General features: G+C 53.8%; 1 protein-coding gene across 3 annotated transcripts in view; it reads left to right on the top strand.

Moving 5' to 3' along the window:
* The window catches only part of AHCYL2 (adenosylhomocysteinase like 2), a 74,060-nt gene extending 53,129 nt beyond the window's left edge, over positions 1–20,931 (top strand). For all 3 annotated transcript variants that reach the window (XM_038154194.1, XM_038154196.1, XM_038154195.1), the window contains exons 5-17: positions 1,273–1,375; positions 4,534–4,628; positions 7,715–7,821; positions 8,948–9,064; positions 10,918–10,981; positions 11,794–11,882; positions 13,681–13,751; positions 13,872–13,966; positions 15,251–15,349; positions 15,960–16,028; positions 16,108–16,186; positions 16,811–16,931; positions 18,480–20,931. In XM_038154194.1, the coding sequence (XP_038010122.1) occupies positions 1,273–1,375; positions 4,534–4,628; positions 7,715–7,821; positions 8,948–9,064; positions 10,918–10,981; positions 11,794–11,882; positions 13,681–13,751; positions 13,872–13,966; positions 15,251–15,349; positions 15,960–16,028; positions 16,108–16,186; positions 16,811–16,931; positions 18,480–18,486 (1,116 nt within the window). In that variant the 3' untranslated portion in view covers positions 18,487–20,931. The remainder of the gene's footprint in view (positions 1–1,272; positions 1,376–4,533; positions 4,629–7,714; positions 7,822–8,947; positions 9,065–10,917; positions 10,982–11,793; positions 11,883–13,680; positions 13,752–13,871; positions 13,967–15,250; positions 15,350–15,959; positions 16,029–16,107; positions 16,187–16,810; positions 16,932–18,479) is intronic.
* Positions 20,932–20,948: the final 17 nt, after the last annotated feature.

The raw sequence follows: 20,948 nt of genomic DNA on the forward strand, positions 1-20,948 counted from the left end.
CCCAGCTTCAGAGACCCTTAAAAAACTTAAACCCAGCCTCAAAGACCCTTAAAGAACTTAAACTCAGCTTCAGAGACCCTTCAGAAACTGAAGCCCAACTTCAGACACCCTTCAGAAAGTTAAACACGACCTCAGAGACCCCTCCAGAGCCTCAAACCCGACTTAAGACACCCTTTCAGAAAGCTAAACCCAACTTCAGAGATCCCCCAGAAGCTTCAAACAACTTCAGAGACCCTTCAGAAAGTTAAACCCAGCTTAAGAGATCCCTTGAAAATCTTAAACCCAACGTCAGAGAGGAGCTGTCCCACAAACAGCAAATCAAACCCCCAATTTTGTGTCATTGAGCTGATTTTCCTGGTGATTTTACAAACAAACCCCTGATTTTGCTGATTTCCATGGTGTTTTTGCAGATAAAACCCCCAATTTGCTGATTTTCCCAATGTTTTTGCAAATAAAACCCTGATTTTGCTGATTTTTGTGGTGATTTTTGTGCTGATTTTTGATTTTTTGTAGATAAACCCCGACTGTGCTGATTTTCCTGATATTTTTGCAAACAAAACCCAAATTTTGCTGATTTTCCTGCTGTTTTTATAAATAAAATCCCAATTTTGCTGATTTTAATGGCATTTTTGGAGACAAAACCCCTGATTGTGCTGATTTCCTGGTGTTTCTGCAGATAAACCCCAATTTTCTGATTTCCTGGTGTTTCTATAAATAACCCCCAATTTTCTGATTTCCTCATCTTTCTATAAATTAACCCCAGTTTTCTGATTTCCGGGTGTTTTTTCAGATAAAATCCCAATTTCCTGATTTCCTGATGTTTCTGTAAATTAACCGAGTTTTCTGATTTCCTGGTGTTTCTGTAAATTAACCCAATTTTGCTGATTTCCTGGTGTTTTTTCAGATAAACCCCAATTTGCTGATTTCCTGGTGTTTCTGCAGATTAACCCATTGAGCTGATTTCCTGGTGTTTCTGTAAATTAACCCTTTTGCTGATTTCCTGGTGTTTCTATAAATAACCCCCAATTTTGCTGATTTCCTGGTGTTTCTGTAAATAAACCCCAATTTTCCGATTTTCTGGTATTTCTGTAAATTAACCCAATTTGCTGATTTCCTGGTGTTTCTGCAGATAATCCCCATTGTGCTGATTTCCCGGTGTTTCTATAAATTAACCCATTTTCTGATTTCCTGGTGTTTCTGTAAATTAACCCGTTTTTCTGATTTCCTGGTTTCTATAAATCACCCCATTTCTGATTCCCTGTGTTGGTGCAGGTGCTGATGGAGACGCTGGGCGCGCTGGGGGCTCAGTGCCGCTGGGCCGCCTGCAACATCTACTCCACGCTCAACGAGGTGGCTGCAGCCCTGGCCGAGAGCGGTAACGCCTGCCTGCCCTGATGGGGATCCCTCCGGGCTCTGTAGGGGATTCCTCCGGGTTCTATAGGGGATTCCTCCTGGGATCTATAGGGGATTCCCCCTGGGTTCTATAGGGGGTTCCTCCTGGGTTCTATAGGGGGTTCCTCCTGGGTTCTATAGGGGATTCCCTCTGGGTTCTATAGGGAATTCCTCCTGGGTTCTATAGGGAATTCCTCCTGGGTTTTCTAGGGGATTCCTCCTGGGATCTATAGGGAATTCCTCCTGGGTTTCATAGGGGATTCCTCCTGGGTTCTATAGGGGATTCCTCCTGGGTTCTATAGGGGATTCCCCCTGGGTTCTATAGGGGATTCCCTCTGGGTTCTATAGGGAATTCCTCCTGGGATCTATAGGGAATTCCCCCTGGGTTCTATAGGGGATTCCCCCTGGGTTCTATAGGGGATTCCTCCGGGTTCTATAGGGGATTCCTCCTGGGTTCTATAGGGGATTCCCCCTGGGTTCTATAGGGGATTCCTCCTGGGATCTATAGGGGATTCCTCCTGGGTTCTATAGGGGATTCCTCCTGGGTTCTATAGGGAATTCCTCCTGGGTTTTGTAGGGAATTCCTCCTGCTTTTATAGGGAATTGCTCCTGAGATTTATAGGTAATTCCTCCTCCATTTACAGGGAATTCCTCCTGGGTTTTATTGGGGAGTTCCTCCTGGGTTTTATGGGGAGTTCCTCCTGCTTTTATAGGGAATTGCTCCTGGGATTTATAGGGAGTTCCTCCTCCATTTACAGGGGATTCCTCCTGGGTTCTATAAGAAATTCCTCCTGGGTTTCATAGGGGATTCCTCCTGGGTTCTACAGGGGATTCCTCCTGGGTTTTATAGGGGATTCCTCCTGCGTTTTATAGGGAATTCCTCCTGCGTTTTATAGGGAATTCCTCCTCCATTTACAGGGAATTCCTCCTGAGTTTTATAGGGAATTCCTTCATTTTATAGGGAATTCCTCCTTGGTTTTACAGGGAATTCCTCCTGAGTTTTATAGGGAATTCCTCCTACATTTACAGGGAATTCCTCCTGGGTTTCATAGGGGATTCCTCCTGGGTTTTATGGGGAATTTTTCCTGCATTTACAGGGGATTCCTCCTGGGTTTTACAGGGAATTCCTCCTGGGTTTCATAGGGGATTCCTCCTGAGTTTCATAGGGGAATTTTTCCTGCATTTACAGGGGATTCCTCCTGGGTTTTACAGGGGATTCCTCCTGGGTTTTGTAGGGGATTCCTCCTGGGTTTTGTAGGGGATTCCTCCTGGGTTTTATAGGGAATTCCTCCTGGGTTTTATAGGGAATTCCTCCTGGGTTTTACAGGGGATTCCTTCATTTTATAGGGAATTCCTCCTGGATTTTATGGGGAATTTTTCCTGCATTTACAGGGAATTCCTCCTGGGTTTTATGGGACATTCCTCCTGGGGTTTATGGGGCATTCCTCCTGAGTTTATAGGGAATTTTTTTTCTGCATTTTATAAGGAATTCCTCCTGCACTTTATAGGAATTTTTGCTGCCCCATCATTTTTAGCTCATTAATCACTCCTTGGGGCTTTTTTCCTTGCATTCTCTTCAGTTTAGAATAAACCTGCAGCACAAAATCCCCCCTTTTCAAAGCTCTGGAACTCTTGGAATGTTGGTTTTTTTCCTACTTATCCGAGTAAAACCCCTGGACTTATCCAGGTAAAATCTTTGGTCTTGCCCAGGTAAAATCCTTGGTGAAAATGTCATTTATGAGCTGAAGCTGGAAGTTGTTTTGCTCAGAGAAACAAAACTAAATTGGGTTTAAATTCTATCATTTGGGGCACAACTCAGGTGACAGAGAGAACCTGGGGGGAATGTGACTCACGGAGCAGAAACCGAGCATGGGGGGTGACCTGGGAAGTCCTGGGTGTGTCCAGGGCCTTTTCCTGGCTAAACCCAATCCCCAAAACCAGGATCTTACCTGGGTGAGGCCAGGGATTTACCTGGATAAATCCAATCCCTAAAGCCAGGGATTTTACCTGGGTAAAGCCAGGGATTTTACATGAGAAAGACATGGGGTTTTACCTGGGTGAGGCCAGGGATTTTACCTGGGTAAATACATGGGTTTTACCTGGGTAATGCCAATAAATTTACCTGGATAAATCCAGGGGTTTTACCTGGATAAAGCCAGAGATTTTACCTGGGCAGGTCCAGGGGTTTTACCTGGGTAAATCCAGGGATTATACCTGGGTAAATCCAGGGATTTTATCTGGATAAATCCAGGGATTTTACCTGGGTAATGACAGTGGCTTTACCTGAGCAAAACCAGGGATTTTACATGGAAAAGACCAAGAGTTTCACCTGGATAAGACCAGGGGTTTTACCTGGGTAATGTCAATGATTTTACCTGGATAAATCCACGGATTTTACCTGGATAAATCCACGGATTATACCTGGATAAATCCAGGGGTTTTACCTGGGCAGGTCCAGGGATTTTACCTGGGTAAATCCAGGGGTTTTACCTGGATGAAACCAAAGATTTTACCTGGGTAAAGCCAAGGATTATACCTAGATGAGGCCAAGGATTTTACCTGGAAAAGACCAGGGATTTTACCTGAGTGAGACCAAGGATTTTACCTGGGTAAGTCCAGGGATTTCACGTGGGTGAATCGAGGAATTTTACCTGGGCAGGTCCAGGGGTTTTACCTGGATAAGTCCAAAGGTTTTACCTGGATAAGACCAAAGAATTTACCTGGATAAAGCCAAGGATTGTACCTGGATGAGGCCAAGGATTTTATCTGGGTAAGACCAAAGAATTTACCTGGATAATTCCAGGGATTTTACCTGGATAATTCCAGGGGTTTTACCTGGATAATTCCAGGGATTTTACCTGGATAATTCCAGGGGTTTTACCTGGATAAGTCCAGGGATTTTACCTGAGCTAGCCCAAGGATTTTACCTGGTTAAAGTCAGGGAATTCACCTGGCTGCAGCCACAGGTTTGGCCCCGAGCTCTGGGACACGCAGAAGAAGCCAAACCCACCGTGGGTCTCTCTGGCTGAAGCTGAGTAATAATTGAATCTATTCAAATAACACCTGAATGAATAAATCAGTGTCCCAGGGCTGATTCCCACGGGATTTTCCTGCCTTAACCCCCTCTCCCTCCCTGGCCAGGGTTCCCTGTGTTTGCCTGGAAGGGCGAATCCGAGGACGATTTCTGGTGGTGCATCGACCGCTGCGTCAACGTCGAGGGCTGGCAGCCCAACATGGTGAGTGGGGAAAGCCCTGGAAAACTCCCACCTGGAAAAATCCCACCTGGAGAGGGAAGGGAAAAAATCTCCTGGATCTCACCAGGCGAGGTTTGGTTTCGGTGCTTCCAAAATAAGCTGCGTTAGTGCAGTTTTTTGGGTGTTTTGTTTGATTTCAGAGCATCTTGCTGCAGTTTAAGCTGCTAGAAATGGCTCCAAGGCAGTATTTTTGAGAAGAGTTTTTCACCCTTTTCACCCTTAAATTCTCACCTTTGGCTGAGGTGATTTTTGGGAGCAAAGCCCAGATTTTTCCATTATTTCCACACTTCAAACCACGCAAACCTCAGGTACTCAACTCCCTTTTTATCCTGCCCTTGTTTCCAGGGAAAACAGGAACCTGGAATTGGGTGAGCAGCATAATTTTCAGCTGTCAGATGTGCTGTTTTCATCACATTTCCCCAAGGATTTTGAGCCCTGGAGCTCCTGATCTAAATATGAGAAGTGATCAAAGGTGGAAACGTGGATCTGCGTTGGGTTTTTGCCAATATTGGCTCGTTTGAGGTGGGATTTTTGTCCCTTCCAGTCGCTGTCACCTTTAAAAAGAACCAGGAATGTCAGAAAAATCCACCCCCGAGGTATCAGACTGAGTCTAGACCTGAGAGCAGCTTTGTTCTGCTCTCTGAGGAATCATTTCCCACCCAAAATGTCACTTTTGGAGCGAGTCAGTGTCCCAGAAAAGGCAGATTTTGCTTTCCCAGGATCTCTTCATTCTGGAACCGTTTTCAGACCTGCTCCCGGAGCATGGGAATGATGGAGGGAGCACCAGGATCTTGGAGCTGCTCCCAGAGATGTTGCTGGGCTTTGGAGATCCGGGGTTTTAGAGATAAGAAATGATTAGAAATGGTTTTAGAGATAAGAAATGATTAGAAATGGTTTTAGAGATAAGAAAGAGGACGCTGGGTGAGGAGCAGGGTGTGAGAAGGATCCTAAAGTCCTGGAATTATGGAATGGTTTGGGTTCCACAGGGACACCTCCCACCATCCCAGGCTGCTCCAAGCCCCATCCAGCCTGGCCCTGGGCATTCCAGGGATGCAGGGGCAGCCCCAGCTGCTCTGGGAATTCTGTGCCACCCTCACTTTTCCCATCCTTGCTCCCTGTTCCTTGGACACGGGGCCAGTTCGTGGCCAGCCCATTCTGGGACTCCTTCGTGGGAGGCTCTGGGAATTCTGACCTCCAGGGGAAGGCTCCTTCTGGACAGGAATGGTTCAGAAAAGGGTTTGTTTTTTTTTTTTCCTGGGAAATGTGGAATCTGCGAGGTTTCCTTCATGGAAGAGCCTCTCCAGGGATTTTCTGCGGGATGGAAGGCCTGAGGGAGGGAGCTGGAGAGAAGCTCCAGGGCTGCCAGGCTGCTTTTCTCCAGGAAAAACAATTTCCATCTCAAACAAAGTGGTTTTTCCCCCAAAAATAAACCAACCCAAACCTGCTTAGAAGAACAGGAACGAGGCCAAAGCTGCAGAAAGCTGGGAAAACTGCAGGAATGTGGGATGGGCTGGTGGATGTTGGGGTGCCACACCGAGGTCACCTCCCAGCCCCTCCAGGGATCTCCTCTGTGGGGTTTGCGTGCCCTGCTCTCCCGGGACAGGGGAACCTGCCGAGGGCTGGATTCCCTCTTGGAAGAGGATTAAACATTAAACAGGGATTAATGGGATGAAGAGTCCTGGGAGCCAGGGAATTCCAAATCCTGAATTCCACATTCCCCCCTGGCTGGCCCAGGAGAGCTCCCAGTTCCACTTAACCCTTCCCAGCCCGTGGACGGGACTCGGAGCCAGGGATGGATTCCCTGCAGACTCCTGGAGGACACGCTGTGCTTCCAGGAGCTCTGGAGGAGCAGCTGCTCCCCGGCGCGCGCGGTTCCGGCATTCCGGAGAAGAACGGAACGTGGTGCTCCCAAGGAGCTCTGTGTCCCTGGGTGGCGGCGTGGTGGCCCCACAAAGCCACCAGCAGAGCTGGGCAATGCCACCGCTGTGCCGGGAGAGTTCCTTTTTCCTGGAAGGCTCCAGAGGGTCCCTGCTGAGCTCCAGCTGAAGCCATTGGGCAGGGACGCTTCCCCCCAGGGCTGGGATTTTGGGACACCCAAAATTGGGACGCTTCCCCCCAGGGCTGGGATTTTGGGACACCCAAAATTCCCCAGATCCCTGCAGGCCACGTCCTTGAACTCCTGGCTGCTGTGGGATGGGAGATGCCTCAAGGCACGGCCCCTTTCCTGGCCTCAGGACAGAGCTGTGAGTGCAGGGAATCCCTGAACCCTCCCTGGCATCCCTTGGGAAGGGATCGAGCAGCCTCTGGCCAGGCATGATGAGGATGATGATGATGATGATGATGATGAGGAGGAGGATGATGATGAGGATGATGATGAGGATGAAATGAGAAATCTTGGAGGAGGAGAAGGAGGGTGAGGAGGACAATGATGCAGTGAGAAGTCTTTGACATCAGTGTATGGAATATGCAAGGATGAGGATGATGATGCAGTCAGAATTCCTTGCATTGGAGTAGGGAACATGCAAAGAAGAAGAGGAGGATGGTGATGATGATGATGGTGATGATGAAGTGAGAAGTCTTTGATCTCAGTATATGGAATATGGAAAGAGGAGGAGGAGGAGGAGGAGAAGGATGCAGTAAGAAATCTTTGACTTTGGTGTAGGGAATGTGCAAAGAGTGGGATGAGGATGATGATGATGATGATGCAGTGAAAAGTCTCTGACATCAGTGTGTGGGATATGCAAGGATGATGATGATGATGATGATGATGATGATGATGATGATGATGATGATGATGCAGTGAAAAGTCTGACATCAGTGTGTGGGATGTGCATGGATGAGGTGCCATTCCAGGCGTCCCCATGCACGTGAGGCTGGCCAAGCTCTTGGAGCTCTCTTTTCCCTGGAATTCTGAGGTTTCTGGGGCTGAGTTGTTTTTCTGCCTGCCCTTCCCAAGGCAGCTCTCCGGAGTTTTCCTCTCCTCGCTCACCTCCAAGGCTTTAATTCCAGCCGTGGCTCCCTGGCTTCCTGGCCAGCCCCAGGTGACTCCGTGGCTGTTTTTGTTCCAGATCCTGGATGATGGGGGCGATCTCACCCACTGGATCTACAAGAAATACCCCAACATGTTCAAGAAGATCAAGGGCATCGTGGAGGAGAGCGTCACCGGCGTCCACAGGTTTGGGACAAGCTCAGTCCCCACAGCTGAGCTCCGTGCTGAGCCTGCAGCAGCTGGGCCCTGCTTTTCCCTCCATGGAAGCTGCTTTAATCCCAGCAGGACACCTGGAACTCCCACCAGGAGCCCCTCCTGAGGGTGGGAGGGTGTCCGGGGTGGGCTGGGAGGAGAGGCTCTCACCTGGAGTGGAGATGGAACAGGAGGGCTGAGGAGCACAGCCCTGCCCTAAATCCGTGGGAAGAAGTGAGATTTGGGAAGAGGAACTGAGTTGTTTTTGGGGAAGGGAGAAGCTGAGGGATGAGGGAGTGAAATCCTCAATCCCTGGCAGGAGCAGAGCTGGGCTGGGAGCAGCTCTGGGGGTTGGGAGGTGTCACAGGAGCTGTTCCACGGAATTCGTGCTGTCGCAGGAGCCAGGGAGCAGGGGACGGAGGAGAGGGAAAAGCTTGGCTGCGGCTCCGAGCTGGATCACAGCTTGGCCAGAGGCTCAGGCAGCTCCCAAAGCAGGGAGATGGAATGTGTGACACAGGGAGGTGGCTCCAGCTCCGCGCCAGTGGGGTCAGGAGAAGGACTGGGGGTATTTTTAAGATCTGAAATCCCAGTGTGGGAAGAAGAGATTTCCCAAAGGCAGGTTCTCTTCCCAAGGCCGGGAGCAGGGATGGGATTTTCAGACTCTCTGGAAAGAAGAGCCACAGGGAGGTGTTTAATTCATATTTAGTGATTTTCCTGCTGTGGGGAGTTGAGTGTGCCCGGAGCTGAGAGCAGGGGGATGCTGGAGAAGGGAAGGCTCCAGGGAGAGCTTCCAGCACATTGCAGGGCCTGCAGGGGCTCCAGGGTCGCTGCAGAGGGACTGGGGACAAGGCCTGCAGGGACAGCACACAGGGAATGGCTGCCAGTGCCAGAGGGCAGCCATGGATGGGATCTTGGCCATGAGGAATTCCTGGCTGGGCTGGAATTGCCAGAGCAGCTGGGGCTGCCCCTGCATCCCTGCAGTGCCCCAGGCCAGGCTGGACGCTGGGGCAGTGCCCGGGGCCCCTGCCCTGCCAGGAGGATCTTTAAGGCCTTCCCGTCCCGAGCCCCCCGAGCGCAGGGGTGAGTTCCCGGGTAATCCCCGGCTCCGTGCCCGTGCCAGGCTGTACCAGCTCTCCAAGGCGGGGAAGCTCTGCGTGCCAGCCATGAACGTCAACGACTCGGTCACCAAGCAGAAGTTCGACAACCTCTACTGCTGCCGGGAGTCCATCCTGGACGGGTGAGGGGATCCCAGGGGAATGGGGAGGGATCCCCACGGGGAACGGGGAGGGATCCCCATGGGGAATGGGGAGGAATTCCTGTGCAGAACAGGGAAGAATTCCCACGGGGAACAGGGAGGAATTCCCACAGGGAACGGGGAGGAATCCCCACAGGGAACAGGAAGGAATTCCTGTGCAGAACAGGGAGGAATCCCCACGGGGAACGGGGAGGAATCCCCACAGGGAACGGGGAGGAATCCCCACAGGGAACAGGAAGGAATCCCCACAGGGAACAGGGAGGAATTCCTGTGCAGAACAGGGAAGAATTCCCACGGGGAACGGGAAGGAATCCCCACAGGGAACAGGGAGGAATTCCTGTGCAGAACAGGGAAGAATTCCCACGGGGAACGGGAAGGAATTCCCACGGGGAACGGGGAGGAATTCCCACAGGGCTCTGCTCTGCTGCCATTTGGATCGTCTCGGCTCAGTTTGTGTGTCAGAGGAGAATAAATTCCTTCCCTGCCTCTGGTGCACACCAGAATTCCTGTTGTGTCTCTCTCCCCTTTGGACAGACTCTGCCTGTGTCCCGTGTGTGTCCCTCTATCCCCTCTCCAGCTCTTTATTCCCTTTCTTTTCCTGGAATTGGGTCTCCGTGTCCCTCCCGCCCCAAATTCGGTCACAGCGCAGTGAGGCTGTGACAGGTTTTGTCCTTGTTGTGACGTCGTTTGTGGCACAATCCACGAGCAATCCCTGAATTGTTCCCAAGGAACAGGGAATGGGAATAACGAGGGGGTGAAATATGGGAACAGAATCCCAGAGCAGCTGGGGCTGCCCTGGATCCCTGGCAGTGCCCCAGGCCAGGCTGGACACTGGGGCTGGAGCAGCCTGGGATGGGATATGGGATATGGGATATGGGATATGGGATGGGATATGGGATAGGGGATATGGGATATGGGATAGGGGATATGGGATATGGGATGGGATATGGGATATGGGATGGGATGGGATATGGGATATGGGACGGGATATGGGATATGAGATACGGGATATGGGATGGGATATGGGATATGGGATGGGATATGGGATATGGGATGAGATGGGATGTGATATGGGATGTGGGATGGGATATGGGATATGGGATGGGATATGGGATGAGATGGGATGTGATATGGGATGTGGGATGGGATGGGATTTAAGGTCCTTTCCACCCCAAAAAGTCCTGGGATTCCATGCAAGCCCCCTGGGGGTGCATTGGGGTCGGGGTTCAGCCTGGCGCAGAACTGAAGACGGGCTCAGGGCAGATGAGAGCAGAGGTGCCTCAAAGCTGCTGGGGGTTTTAGCTGAATTTCCCTGGAATAGGGAGGGAATTTCACCTTCCCTGCACTGCTAACCTATTTACTCCAGAGCTAAAAATAGCCTGGAATGTAGGACACGCTCAGGGAGGGAGCAGAAGGAAACCAGAGGAAGGGGGAGCTTCATTTGGGAAAAGCTCTGGGATTCTGGCGAGGAGCTCCCACTGCCCTGCTGCTCCTGGGGCTCTTCCTTGGGGGCACTCGGGGTTGGCAGTAAAAACTCAGATTAAAGGATTTTTGGAGAGGATTTTCAATATTTTGGGAGTGTCAAAACAAAGGGCAAACGAATAAAAGTCAACACAAAAAGGGCTCCAAACCCAAATCCCATCCTCTTTGTTGGAAGAACAAAAGAACCCCCACCCTTCCCAAAGGAAAGGGGAATTTTCAGGTACTTTTGGGGTTTTCTCTTGCCCTGGAATTTCAGGGATGCAGGATCCGGCCGTGGCTCCATCCTTGGAGCAGCTCTTGGTGCTGGGCTGGAATTCTGACCTTTAATTGGTTTTTTTTCCCTTTTTCCTCAGCCTGAAGAGGACAACGGACATGATGTTTGGAGGGAAGCAGGTGGTGGTTTGTGGCTATGGGGAGGTAAGGGGCTCCCTTTTCCCAATTTTCCCCCTTTTCCCACTGGGAATTCCATGTGTACAATCAGCACAGCTTCCTCCACCCTCAGGTCTTTGCTCTGCACCTGCAGGACCCTCCAAACCTCAGGAGTTGGCCAAAACCAGAAAGTTTTCTTCGTTTCTTTATTATGAAAGAGATGCCAAAGCTGAATGGTTTTTTAAAAACCCATTAAATACTCTGAATATCTTTAATATCTGGATATTGGCATGCCCACATATTGGAACAACACATGTTTCTATCATTTTAATATTATATTTAATTTGATTTTACTAAAATCAGAGGTCCTGCAGATGTTCTGGGCATTCCAGCATGATCAGGAGAGAGTTGATTGTGATTTATCCCTTCACCCACCCTCTCTCCACATGGCAATATTCCTCTTTTCCCAGTTTTTCTCAGGACCAGTTCACACCAGTTGCAGTGGGTGCTCTACTGGAATTTTTTTAATGCCCAAGCAGCTGGAATGGGTCCATTTTTCCTGCTGTAATCACATTTTTTGGGAACATTTTAACCTGGATTCCCTGCACTGCCCGTGCTGGGCAAAGCTTAAAGCTCATTAACCCTCCAGGGTTAATTACCCCTAAAGCTTCCTGAGTGCAGCAAAGGCTGCAGGAGGCTCTGGAACCTCACTGGGATCCTGGAATCTCCAGACCTCGGGATGTTCTGGGGGAAGAGAATCCCTGGGAGCAGAACCAGGGGGGGTTTTGGTGCCTCTCTTGGAGGCTCGGGCTGCTCCAGGATGCCCAGGAGCAGTGTCCCTGAGCAGTGTCCCTTTGCAGGTGGGCAAGGGCTGCTGTGCTGCCCTCAAGGCCATGGGCTCCATCGTCTACGTCACCGAGATCGACCCCATCTGCGCCCTGCAGGCCTGGTAGGGCTGCACCCCACCTTCCCTGGGGTCCTTCCAGGGGGTTCCTGCAGCCCCCCCTCTGCCCTGGGGCCCTCCCTGAAGCAGCTCCTGGTTTATCCTGCCCTAAAACATCTCCCAGTTTATCCCATCCCATGAAACAGGCCCTGCCCTAAAACATCTCCAATTTATCCTGTCCCAGGAAAGCACCCTGCCCTAAAATATCTCCAGTTTATCCCATCCCAGGAAACAGCCCCTGCCCTAAAACATCTCCTGATTTGTCCCATCCCATGAAACAGGCCCTGCCCTAAAATATCTCCCACTTTATCCTGTCCCATGAAACAGCCCCTGCCCTAAAGCATCTCCTGGTTTATCCCATCTGCCCTAAAACATCCCCCAGTTTATCCTGTCCCAGGAAAAGGACCCTGCCCTGAAGGAGCTCCTGGTTTATCCCATCCCATGAAACAGCCCCTGCCCTAAAACATCTCCTGGTTTATCCCATCTGCCCTAAAGCAGCTCCTGGTTTATCCTGTCCCACTGAAGGGGCCCTGTCCTAAAACAGCTCCTGGTTTATCCCATCTGCCCTAAAGAAGCTCCAGTTTATCCTGTCCCAGGAAAAGGACCCTGCCCTAAAGCATCTCCTGATTTGTCCCATCCCATGAAACAGCCCCTGCTCTAAAACATCTCCATTTTATCCCATTTGCCCTAAAACAGTCCCTGGTTTATCCCATCCCAGGAAAGCACCCTGCTCTAAAACATCTCCTGATTTGTCCCATCCCAGGAAAAGGACCCTGCCCTAAAACATCTCCAGTTTATCCCATCCCATAAAACAGCCCCTGCCCTAAAACATCTCCAGTGTATCCCATCCCACAGCAGCCAGCAGTTTGGGATGTGGCTTGCAGGGATGTTGGGAATGAGCTGCTCCCAGCTCTCCAGGGCTGTGCCCACTCCTCACCCTGGGGGCGTTTGGGGTCCTGTGACCCCCCCCCAGCCCCTCCCCAGACACAGCTGGGTGTGGATCCTCCTCGTGGGACCCCAAAAACACCCAGAGCCCCCCTAAACCCTCAGCCTGCTCCTCACCAGCTTGTTGTGGCGAGGGGCCTAACGAGTTCTAATTAGCAGAGCTGATGAGCTTTCGGGCTGCTCTGTGACCTCCATCCATCCTCAGCGGGGGATTTCCAGCGATCCCTTCCCCGGCCCTGCCCCAGGCAGCAGCAGCAGCAGCTCATGGCCCCTCTCAGGAGGAGCCTGCAGTGGGGAAAAGCTCAGGAAATGGGGACATTGGGGACATGCAGCAGAAAAAAATTACTTTTTTTTTTTTTTAGTAACTACAATTTTGCAGCTTGTGAGTGGCACAGGAAGGAGCCCTGGGGAGGATTGTCAACAAATCCCAAAAAAAAACCCAGCCTGCCCTTGTTATCCCTGAGCTCACCTTGCTGGGGAGGGCGGGGCAGGCTGCCGCGGCTCGGCGCTCCGAGGGCTCTGCGGGTGCCTAAATAAGGATTTCGGGGGGTGAGAGGCACCCACAGCTTTGGGGTGTTTTTTAGGATGCTCTAAATCCATCCCAGCCTGGATTCGGAGCGGCTCCACAGCTCCTGGGTGTTCCCTGCAGGAGGAGCTGCTCTAAAAACCCCTCAGGGTCGAGAATTGAGGCTTGCAGATGAGAAGGCCTTGACAGGACATGGGAAAGCCCCCAAATCCCTTCTCACTTCTCCTCACAAATGTCCCCAGAGCCCCCAGGATGACCCCAGGAACTCCCAATGGCCCAGCAGGGGGTTAAAATTGGGGTCTGGGGTCACTTGGTCGCCCTTTTCCCTCTCAGCATGGACGGCTTCCGGCTGGTGAAGCTCAACGAAGTCATCAGACAGGTGGACATCGTCATCACCTGCACGGGTACGGGGCCAGCAGGGGGGACATGGGGGTTCCCACCCCAAAAGGGCCCAGCCTGGGCCTGAGGGAAAGCCCCAAAGCGGGGCGGGACCGGGGATTCATCCGGGCTCGTGCTGCTGGCAGGGAACAAGAACGTGGTGACCAGGGAACATCTGGACAGGATGAAGAACAGCTGCATCGTCTGCAACATGGGCCACTCCAACACCGAGATCGACGTGGTGAGCGCGGGCAGGGGCTGGGGCACGGCTGGGGACGGGGTTTGCAGGGACGGCGCCTGGGGGGACTGTCACACACTGCTGCTGGCTTGAGGTAATGGTGTGTGGGGTGGCGGTGCCTTGGGGTTACCCTGGTTTGGGATGGTGGTGCTTTTGGGCAGTGGTGCTTGGGGTGATGATGGATTGGGGTGGTGGTGCTTTTGGGGTGGTGGTGCTTTTGGGCGGTGGTGTTTGGGGTGGTGGTGCTTTTGGGCAGTGGTGTTTGGGGTAGTTGTGTTTGGGGTGATGGTGCTTTTGGGCAGTGGTGTTTGGGGTGATGATGTATTGGGGCGGTGGTGCTTTGGGGCAGTGGTGTTTGGGGTGGTTGTGTTTGGGGTGGTGGTGCTTTGAGTGACTGTTTTGGGGGGATGGTGGTTTACGGTGATGGTGTTTTGGGGTGACAGTGTTTGGGGTAATGGTATTTTAAGATAACGATGTTTTGGGCTGAACAGTGTTTGGGATGACTTTCAGGGTGATGGTGTTTGGGGTCATTGTGCTTTGGGGAAACTCAGGGTCAGAGTGCTTTGGGGTAATGGTGTTTTGGGCTGACAGTGCTTTAGGATAATGATCTTTTGAGGTGATGGTGCTTTAGGGCAATGGTGTTTGGGGTGGTTGTGCTTTGAGTGGCACTGTTTGGGGTGGTGGTGTTTTGGGGTGATGGAGTTTTGGGCTAACAGTGATTGCACTGGTGGTATTTTGGGGAGATGGTGTTTGGGGTGACTGTTTTGGGGTGATGGTGTTTTGGACTGATGGCATTTTGGGCTGCCGGTGTTCTGGGTGATGGTGCTTTGAGATCATGGTGTTTTAAGGTGATGGTGCTTTGGGGTTACAGTGTTTTAGGATGATGGTTCTGTGGGGCAATGGTGTTTGGGGTGGCTGTGCTTTGGGGCAGTGGTGTTTGGGGTGATGGTGGATGCTCCTCACCAGCTCTTGGACAATCATTGGTGGAGCTCTGATGTGCTGAGCTCACAAAAACAGTTCAGGCTGTGAATCACAGAGGTGTCGCTAGTCTGGGGTGGGATCCAAGGGGACGACAATCCCAGGACACTGGCAGGGGGTGCTGCCTCTTTCCCTCCATTTCTGAGGCTCTGGGGCTGCTCTGGCCCTGCTGTGACGTTTCTGAGGCTCTGGCCCTGCTCTGGCCCTGCTGTGATGTTTCTGAGGCTCTGGCCCTGCTCTGGCCCTGCTGTGATGTTTCTGAGGCTCTGGCCCTGCTCTGGCCCTGCCGTGACGTTTCCCCTTTTCCAGGCCAGCCTGCGCACGCCCGAGCTCACGTGGGAGCGCGTGAGGTCCCAGGTGGATCACGTCATCTGGCCCGACGGCAAGAGGATCGTGCTGCTGGCAGAGGTGAGGGACAGCAGTGGCAGCTGAGGGCCCTGTGGATCGTGGGATTTGGCTCGGGGAATTGTGATTGTGGAATCACAGAATCGTTTAGGTTGGAAAACACCTCTGAGTCCATCGAGTCCAACCATTCCCAGCGCTGCCAAGGCCACCACGTCCCCAAGTGCCACATCCACGGGGCTTTAAATCCCTCCAGGGTTGGGGACTGCACCCCGCCTTGGGCAGCTCATTCCAGTGCCTGACCACCCTTTCCATGGAGGAATTTTCCCAAAGTCCAATCCAAACCTCCCCTGGCCCAGCCTGAGGCCGTTCCCTCTCCTCCTGTCCCTGTTCCCTGGGCACAGCCCGACCCCCCCAGCTGTCCCCTCCTGGCAGGGACTCGTGCAGAGCCACAAGGTCACCCTGAGTTCCTGGGATGAGGAAAAGCTCCCCTGTTTTAATTCATCCCACTCCAGGGTATTCCCACAGGGAGATTTCCACTTCCTAAGGGCAGCCGCACCCTGGGGCTGGGTGCAGGTGACACAGCAGGGACACGTTGCTCCAGTGGTCCCTGTCCCTCCTGTGGGGTTACAGACTGGCTTGGGTGCCCTGTTAACAGCCGGGTTCTGCCTCCCAGGGCCGCCTGCTGAACCTGAGCTGCTCCACCGTGCCCACCTTCGTCCTGTCCATCACGGCCACCACCCAGGTGAGGGGGGCCTGGGCTGGGCCGGGAGCGGGCCCCGCTCGGAGGGACACGGCCCCTGACCCCGGTGTCCTCTCCGCAGGCCCTGGCTCTGATCGAGCTCTACAACGCTCCCGAGGGCCGCTACAAGCAGGACGTGTACTTGCTGCCTAAAAAAATGGGTAACACTGCTCCCACTGCCTTCTGCTCATGGCTGGAGCGGCTGGGAGGTGGCACTGGGCTGGGCACTGTCACAGCTGGGAAGTGGCCCTGGGCCAGGCTGGGCACTGTCACAGCTGGGAGGTGGCACTGGGCCAAGCTGGGCACTGTCACAGCTGGGAGGTGGCACTGGATCAGGCTGGGCACTGTCACAGCTGGGAGGTGGCACTGGGCCGGGCTGGGCACTGTCACAGCTGGGAGGTGGCACTGGGCCTGGCTCAGGAGCTTCCAGCAGCTCGTTCCCTCCAGCCCTGGGCTCTTGCTGCTCCTGTCCCACCTGTGGAGAGCAGGGGGTGCCTCCCAGTGCAGGGGGTGTCCCGTGGGGCCTCTGCAGGGATGGGGCTCACCCTGGCAGCAGCTCCCCCAGCAGTGTCCCCTCCTGAGCACACGGCCACCCCGGGCACACTTTGGGCAGAATAGCCTTTCGGGTGGGAATTGGGGTTTTTGAGGCAGGGCTGGCTTACCCTGACCGTGGGGTGGGGTGTCACCCAGCAGAGGTGCCGGGTGGGCTGTGCCTCAGCCCGGGGCACTCGCTGTGGCCTCCCCTCCCTGTCGTGACGAGGCCTGGCCTCCTTTCCCCTGCCCAGACGAGTACGTGGCCAGCCTGCACCTGCCCACCTTCGACGCGCACCTGACCGAGCTGACGGACGAGCAGGCCAAGTACCTGGGGCTCAACAAGAACGGACCCTTCAAACCCAACTACTACAGGTGCCCTCCAGCCCTGTCCCTTCCCGGTGCCCTCCAGCCCTGTCCCTTCCCGGTGCCCTCCGGGTGCCCTGCCAGCCCTGTCCCTTCCCGGTGCCCTCCCAGACCTGTCCCTTCTCAGTGCCCTCTGTGTGCCCTCCCAGTCCTCGGCTCCTCCCGGTGCTCTCCCAGGCCTGTCCCCTCCCTGTCCCCTCCCGGTGCCCTCCCAGCCTTGTCCCTCCCCAATCCCCTCCTGCTGTCCTCCAGCCCCGTCCCTTCCCGGTGCCCTCTGTGTGCCCTCCCAGTCCTCAGGTCCTCCCTGTCCCCTCCCGGCCCTGTCCCCTCCCGGCCCTGTCCCCTCCCAGCCCTCTGCTCCTCCCTATCCCCTCCCAGCCCTGACCCTTCCCAGTGCCCTCCCGGCCCTGTCCCCTCCCGGCCCTGACCCTTCCCAGTGCCCTCCCAGCCCTGTCCCCTCCCTGTCCCCTCCCAGCCCTCTGCTCCTGCCCGGTGTGGGGCAGCCTGTGGTGGCAGAGGGGACGGGGTTTATCCCCACCTGTCCCCTGAGGTGACTCCGAGGGCTCTCTGCTCAGTCCCGGTGCAGGCAGCAGGAAGGGGATGGGGCACTTGGAGCCGTGACGGGAGCTCTTGGCAGGACAGGAGCCCTTTGTGCGTGGCAGCAGCTGTCACCCAGACGTGGCAGATGCCAGCGCAATGCCACCGGCTCGGTGGCAGCTTTATTTTTAAAGTTTGACGGAGGATGAGGTGGCACAGAGCGGCCTCGGGCCCGGGGCTGCTCCCACGGGCTCAGCTCCACGGCTCCTTCCTGAGCATGGGCTGGGCACGTCCCCAGAATAATAACAATTTTCAGTAGGAGCCCTGGATCGCTTCCCTTTCCACATTTTTAGCCAGCACTGCCATGAATTTCCACTGTGAAAATGAAATGGCTTTGCACTAAAGTGGATCTGCTTGGGAGGGTGAAGCCCAGATCCTTTTCCTGCAGGAAGAGGGATTTTCTTGGCAGGCAGAGAGCACCAGAACACTCCCTGTTTGGGGAATTCTGGGTTTTCCCAGATCCTGAGCTTTTTTCCTTGCAAAATCCTGGTGCTTCCCTGTGGCTGTGGAGGAATTCCCTCTGGTTCAACTCTCTGTGCCTGGTTTTGGTGTCTGGCATGGCCTGGCCTTGTGGGGAGCGAGGTTTGTCCCTGGTTTTGGTGTCTGGCATGGCCTGGCCTTGTTGGGAGCGAGGTTTGTCCCTGGTTTTGGTGTCTGGCATGGCCTTGTTGAGATTGAGGTTTGTCCCTGGTTTTGGTGTCTGGCCCGGCCTTGCTGGGAGCGAGGTTTGTCCTGGAGAGGTTGGGATCCATTGAGGGTGTCGGGGAATTCCCTGCCCTGAGGGGGAGCCACGGCCCCTCCAGCTTCCCATGGGCACCTCGGAGGCAGCGAGGACCGAGTCCCTTCCTCAGCCCTTTCTGTCCTTGGCGTCTCCCCCTCCCGAACTCCACCGTGGTGATGCCGGGGCAGCTTCTCATCTCTTCCCCCCTCACCAAGCTCCATTTTTCCTTCTTTTCCCAGATACTGAGTTCCTGCCGCCGCGTCCGGGAGAATCGCGAGGAACCGCAACAACCACCCGAGTCTTTCTCAACTACTGTACAGGATGAAACCGCGCAAGCTTCCCACGCTAGAGCCGGGCTTGCTGCCATAGTCGACAGTGTGTTTTAGGTTATTTATTTATTAAATTAGAATACTGTTCACGTGGCCTCCGCCACTGGTGTTCGTCCTGCCGCGGGACTGGGAGACGCTGGATTTTCTTTCCGTTCCTTTCATTCTTCTCTTTGGGTTCGTTCTTTTTCGGGGCTGGGAGGACGGGGAAGGCGAGGAGGAAGCTGCTGGAATCGAGCCGTGGAATATTCCCTTATCCCTGCTCACGCCGCGCACGGCGGGACGCGGCCTGGGAGTCGCTTTTGCTTTCCTCCACGCCCCAGCGCTTCTCCGGCGGTTTGACAACAGAGCCGAGATCCTCCTCGGCTCCCGCGCTGCCACCCAGCCGGGAGCCGCCTCGGGAATCTGGCTGGAGAAGCCTCTCCGAGCGCCCTGGGAGTGCCCGGGGCCGTGCCCAGCCGGGGAACCTCGCCTTAGCACCGCCCGGAGCTGTGCCCGGGGGTCAGCGCCGGCCCGGGGAGAGCCCCGAGCGCGCGGAGGAGCCGGCGCCGCTCCCCTGGCCGCGGCCCCGCGGCGTTTTCCTGCTGCTGTCGTTCCGAGTGCCAACCTCTCTGGATCAACCAAAGTCGTGTTCCCGGCGGGGCCGAGGCAGCCCCGCCCGCCCGCACTGCTGGAAGGGCCTCGCCCGCCGATGCTGCTCACGCGCCCGGCGGCTCTCGCCGCGCCAAGCAGAGCTCGCCGGCCGCCCGGCTGGGAGGACCCAGGTCCTTCTCCAGCTGAGTTTCAGTCCTCATTGGAAACGTTCGGAGTTTTATTTTCTGGTCCCATTTGTATGAATCTGGAATTCCCCTTTGGAATGTATGAGACGTCCGCCGGAGCGACCCCCACGGATTCTGTGCGAGGGGAGAGTTGAGCATCACTAAAACCCTTCGGTCACCTCGACGTGTCGGAGCTGATGGAGAATAAATTTGCCAGAGTTCCCTGTTTTATCCCGGGATGTCCCACCTGAGCACGGGACAGCGTGACCCTTAGCAAGGTGACTTCCCAAGTGCCGATGTCTGAGCGGAGTCACCTCTGTCCCTCGCGTGGAGAACGTGATCCTTCTGAAATCAAACTGCCCAGCCCCATGAGCACAGAAGCCTCTGTCCTCCCCGTTGGCTCTCTCGTCGGCTGCAGATCCGTGTTTTGTCCTCCTGGGCTTCTTTGCCATCGTGGAGAACCTTTTTGTGGCAGCTCGTTCACGCACAAGGAAGGGGAAACGGAGGAATTACGGCCTCGAGTCCTTCCCACGGCTCTCGGGAGATTTGGAGGCAGGTCGGCCACAAGTCGCTCGTCTCCAGAGCAAACGTTCCCGTGTGCCGGCTCATTCCAGGTTTCTCTTTGAAATCTCTCAAAATCAGGAAGGAAAACCTTGAGAAGAGCTTGAAGAGACCTTGGGAAGGCGTCAGGGCTTTGCGAAGGCCTTGAGGAGACCGTCAGGCTTTGAGAAGCTTCCAGTAGGCTGATGGCTAACCACAGACTTGAAATGATCTCCGCTCGTTCATTTTACCCAGATCCTGAGATTTTTTGGGAAGAATCCCCTGAGCTGTTGGAAGCATCACACCCAGCTCTTTCTGCCCGAGCTGGATCCTGGTCAGCCCCTGCCGTTTCCTGGGAGCGCGGGAGCTGCTCCCGGCCCAGGTGAGACGCGGCCGTGGGGTCCCTGGGGCACAGCAGCTTTGGGAAGAACGGGAATCCCAACCCAAGCACAGCCACTTCCCCCTGGAAAAGCCCCTTTCATCCCGAATCCCGACCCCTCTCGTCCCCAGAGCCGCGTCCTGCCCCGTGCCTGCTCTGCACAGCCCCAGATCCCTTCGTGCCCAGTTTTAACCCCCTTTTATCTTCCAGGTAGATAGGAAGGGAAAAAAAAATATATATATTAATACTGAAATCCCAACTGGCTTTTCCCACCTCGATTTTTAAAGCTCTTCTCCATGTTCTGCTTCTCCTGTAAAAGCTTTTTGGCTCGCTTGGCTTTTTTCCTAATCAACCTGGAATCATATCCTATGATCATCTCTAAATTAAACGTGTAATGGGGTTTGGTTTCTTTCATCTTTTTTTTTTTTTTTAATGTAACACATTTTTCAAGACTTAGGAAAAAGGAGATTTTAGGTAACACCAGCAAAATCGCATTAAGGAATTAATTCTGTTCTGAACTTTAGAGATAATAATAAGACAAAACTCGTCAGCAGCAGCGAGGAAACGAAAACGTCGCAACCGTAACATTTCAGAAGGGTGTTTTAAATATTAATGTCTGAGTGATTGTATTAGATCAGCAATAAAGACTCTGTAATCTCAAAACACAAATAAAACATTGGAAAACTCAGCCCCTCCCGAGCATCC

Source organism: Motacilla alba, chromosome 1A (assembly GCF_015832195.1).
Source record: "Motacilla alba alba isolate MOTALB_02 chromosome 1A, Motacilla_alba_V1.0_pri, whole genome shotgun sequence".
NCBI classification, from domain to species: domain Eukaryota; kingdom Metazoa; phylum Chordata; class Aves; order Passeriformes; family Motacillidae; genus Motacilla; species Motacilla alba.